This window comes from Lactuca serriola, chromosome 2 (genome assembly GCF_051521515.1).
Source record: "Lactuca serriola cultivar US96UC23 chromosome 2, Lser_US96UC23_V15, whole genome shotgun sequence".
Classification (NCBI taxonomy): Eukaryota; Viridiplantae; Streptophyta; class Magnoliopsida; order Asterales; family Asteraceae; genus Lactuca; species Lactuca serriola.
In genome coordinates this window covers 156207968-156210906 of record NC_136409.1, presented here as the reverse complement: position 1 = coordinate 156210906, position 2939 = coordinate 156207968, and the positions used below count along the sequence as shown (strand labels likewise).

At 34.3% G+C, this 2939-nt stretch overlaps 1 protein-coding gene across 1 annotated transcript; it reads right to left on the bottom strand.

Annotated features, from left to right (window-relative positions):
- Positions 1-1051: 1051 nt before the first annotated feature.
- On the bottom strand, positions 1052-1735 carry LOC145087113 (uncharacterized). Its single transcript, XM_079025014.1, has one exon. The coding sequence runs from the start codon at positions 1635-1637 to the stop codon at positions 1245-1247; it is 393 nt and encodes a 130-aa protein (XP_078881140.1). The 5' UTR covers positions 1638-1735; the 3' UTR covers positions 1052-1244.
- Positions 1736-2939: the final 1204 nt, after the last annotated feature.

Here is a 2939-nt window from a genome sequence, read left to right as displayed (position 1 = left end):
TTTGACTCTAGAATTACTTTGATAAGTCAAAATATCGTTGCACCATGTTTAATAACTTCATATAATGTCGTGTCTACCTATCTTCTCTTGCACCAGTCATTAAATAAGTAGCAATGGTTATACAGTACCATTTATAGCAACGTATTTTCAATAGATTTGACCCGAAAACCCAAAAAACATGAAGCCATAAATCATGGATTTAAACCCAAAAACCCAAACCGAAAAACCAACCCATGCAGAAACCAAACCCATATGGATTTAAAAACCGAAAAACCGATTTTCAATGGTTTGGTTTGGTTTTAGCCAAAAACCGACCTATGCTCTTCCTAAAAATATGATATCATTCTTTTTATTTATATCTATTGCAAGTTAATTTCTATTAAAATTTAAAAAACTGATACAAATAAGGATTAATCACAATAGTGACCATAATGGAATAGTCAATATCATTGAAAGATTACATTTTTAAGAAATATCACGGAATTAATAAAGATTACATTTCTACAAAACCTTATGGTTGGTTAAAAATTAGTCGACTTATTTTATAAAATTTAAACTGTTTATAGTGAAATGTCATAAATTAAATCACATTTTGAGTCATTGTGGACTTGTGGTAATATATATGTACTTGATAATTATTGTAATAGATATCATCACAAAATTTCATAGAGATCAAGAAAGCATTGCAAAAACAAAGCCACAAAGGGGGTATATCCCCTGATCCAAGAATCATTCGATTTTGCTTAGGCATTTAACTCGCAACATTGTCAAAAATGCACAAAACTAATTCAAATTGTATCACTTCGAATCCAACTTTGAACCCTAAGATCTCCATAGTTAAGACTATAAGATGAATGACTTTCGAGTATCATGTTCATAATACTGGCGTTTTCATGATTTGGGAACCTAATTTGGATATAAATTGGGGGAAATCGCCATATTTGTTGAAAACTCACAGATCTTAACCTTCAACAGTTGGATCATAAACAAGTAATTGATCGGGGAAAGAAAATCATTCAATTTTGTTCCAAACAGAAAACATATTGGCATATAACGAAGGATAACTCAATTTATATCTCCATAGCAAGTCAAATCGGTATCAATTACACTAAAACAGTAGTAATAGAATTCATCAAGCCTCAAATTCGAATGATGGGTACTCATAGAACTTAAATAACAAAAGCGAATCAAATCCAGAGATAACTTATCTAAATCCCCCAATAATAGGGTTACAGATCGACAACTTACTCCTTGTTCTTCAACTTCTCAATTCGCTGATGGAGCTGGTCGACACGAACAACAAGCTTCGTGACAGAGTACAAGATCCAGTAGAAGACGAGCGCAGCAGCGATAAGTAAAGCGTTGCGCTGGCTCTTCATGATCGATTTCTGGTGGCGGAGGTGCTCCGATGGTGAGCAGTTCTGAGATTCACAGCTAGGCATTGTTTCGTACTTCCAGTAGATGTCCGCTAGCAAAAAGAGGCAAAAGGGTACGACGGAAAGGAAGGGTTTGAGGAGGCTGGTTGTAACGGCGATAAGACCTTTCCTGAGTGCGTCAAGGCCGGGGAGGGTTAGGAGGATGATCATGACGGCTTCGGCTGCGGCGGCGTAGCCTAGAACCACCCATTCCAAAGCCATTTTGATGGATTATGGAGGAATCGGATGAGTTGGGGGGATTTTGAAGGAGTAGGTAGATTAGCAACCAAGCAAAGAAGCGATCTTCGATGGCGGAAAAGTATATGTGCTCATGGTCATAGCTACCACCACGCGCTTTCAACTGATGACGTCAGAATTAATGATAATAATACATTTTGCTTTTTATGAAAAACGTGAATTTCATTTTGGTGATTTCAACTCTAGTCTTTGTTTGGGTAAACTTATAATTTTTGTGCAGGTCTCAAAACTCAAAACAATAGTTTTTATTTTTAAAAATTAATTGGGATATTTTTTATATCCTAAAAAATTGGATGATTCACCTCTTGTTAGTTTATATCATGGTTCTAAAAGTCGCGTAATGGTGGCGCGAGGCGTGGTGTAGCCGTTACGAAAACGTTCAAGGCGAGTTTGTGAAACGTGACGTCCAAATAACGTGTCAAGGCGCGCCTTATCGCGTTATGGCGCGAGTTTTTTTCAAGGCACATATTTTTTTTTTGTTTTTTCTCTTTTGTTTTTATCGGACCTAAAATAAATGAGTTTTTTGTTAACTTTTTTATATTAGATATTAATATAATACTTCTAAAAACTTCAAATATTTGATAAAATTCAATAATTATATGATTTATATCTTTTAATGTTTATAATATAGTCACTGCGCACCACCAGGGGCGGAGCCAATTTTTTTTTTTTTTTTAGGGTTGTCCTTTTAAAATAATTGATATATATATATATATATATATATATATATATATATATATATATATATATATATATATATAACTAAAAACTAAATTAAATTATCTTAAAATAGAATTATACAAATTTATAAAATTTGAGGTGTGACATATGTAAATTTTGAAAACTAACTTACTAAAAGAGTTTAACTTATAAATATGAGTGCAAAAATGTAACTTTAAAAAAGAATTACTTAAAAAAAGCAAAATGTAAATCCATGGATTAGAATACGTCTTGCTTGCCAACTGATCTACAAAGGATTTTCAAATATCTTGCACCCATATAATATGTTATTTCTAAAAAAAATGAAATTTTAAGGGTGGGTCTGGGCCTACCATGGTCCTAAAGTGGCTCCGCCACTGCACACCACCATCACCGGAGCACCGCCTACAACCATCGATGGGGTATTCATGCCTCTTTTTCTTCTTATTCTTTGATCTGAGTACTACATTTCTCTCTCCTCCTCATTCTCTAATCTGCTACACCTTCTTCGATCCGAATAACCCCAAGTCTTGACTCTAAGATCTCCGTCGAGGAGGGTTTCGAACC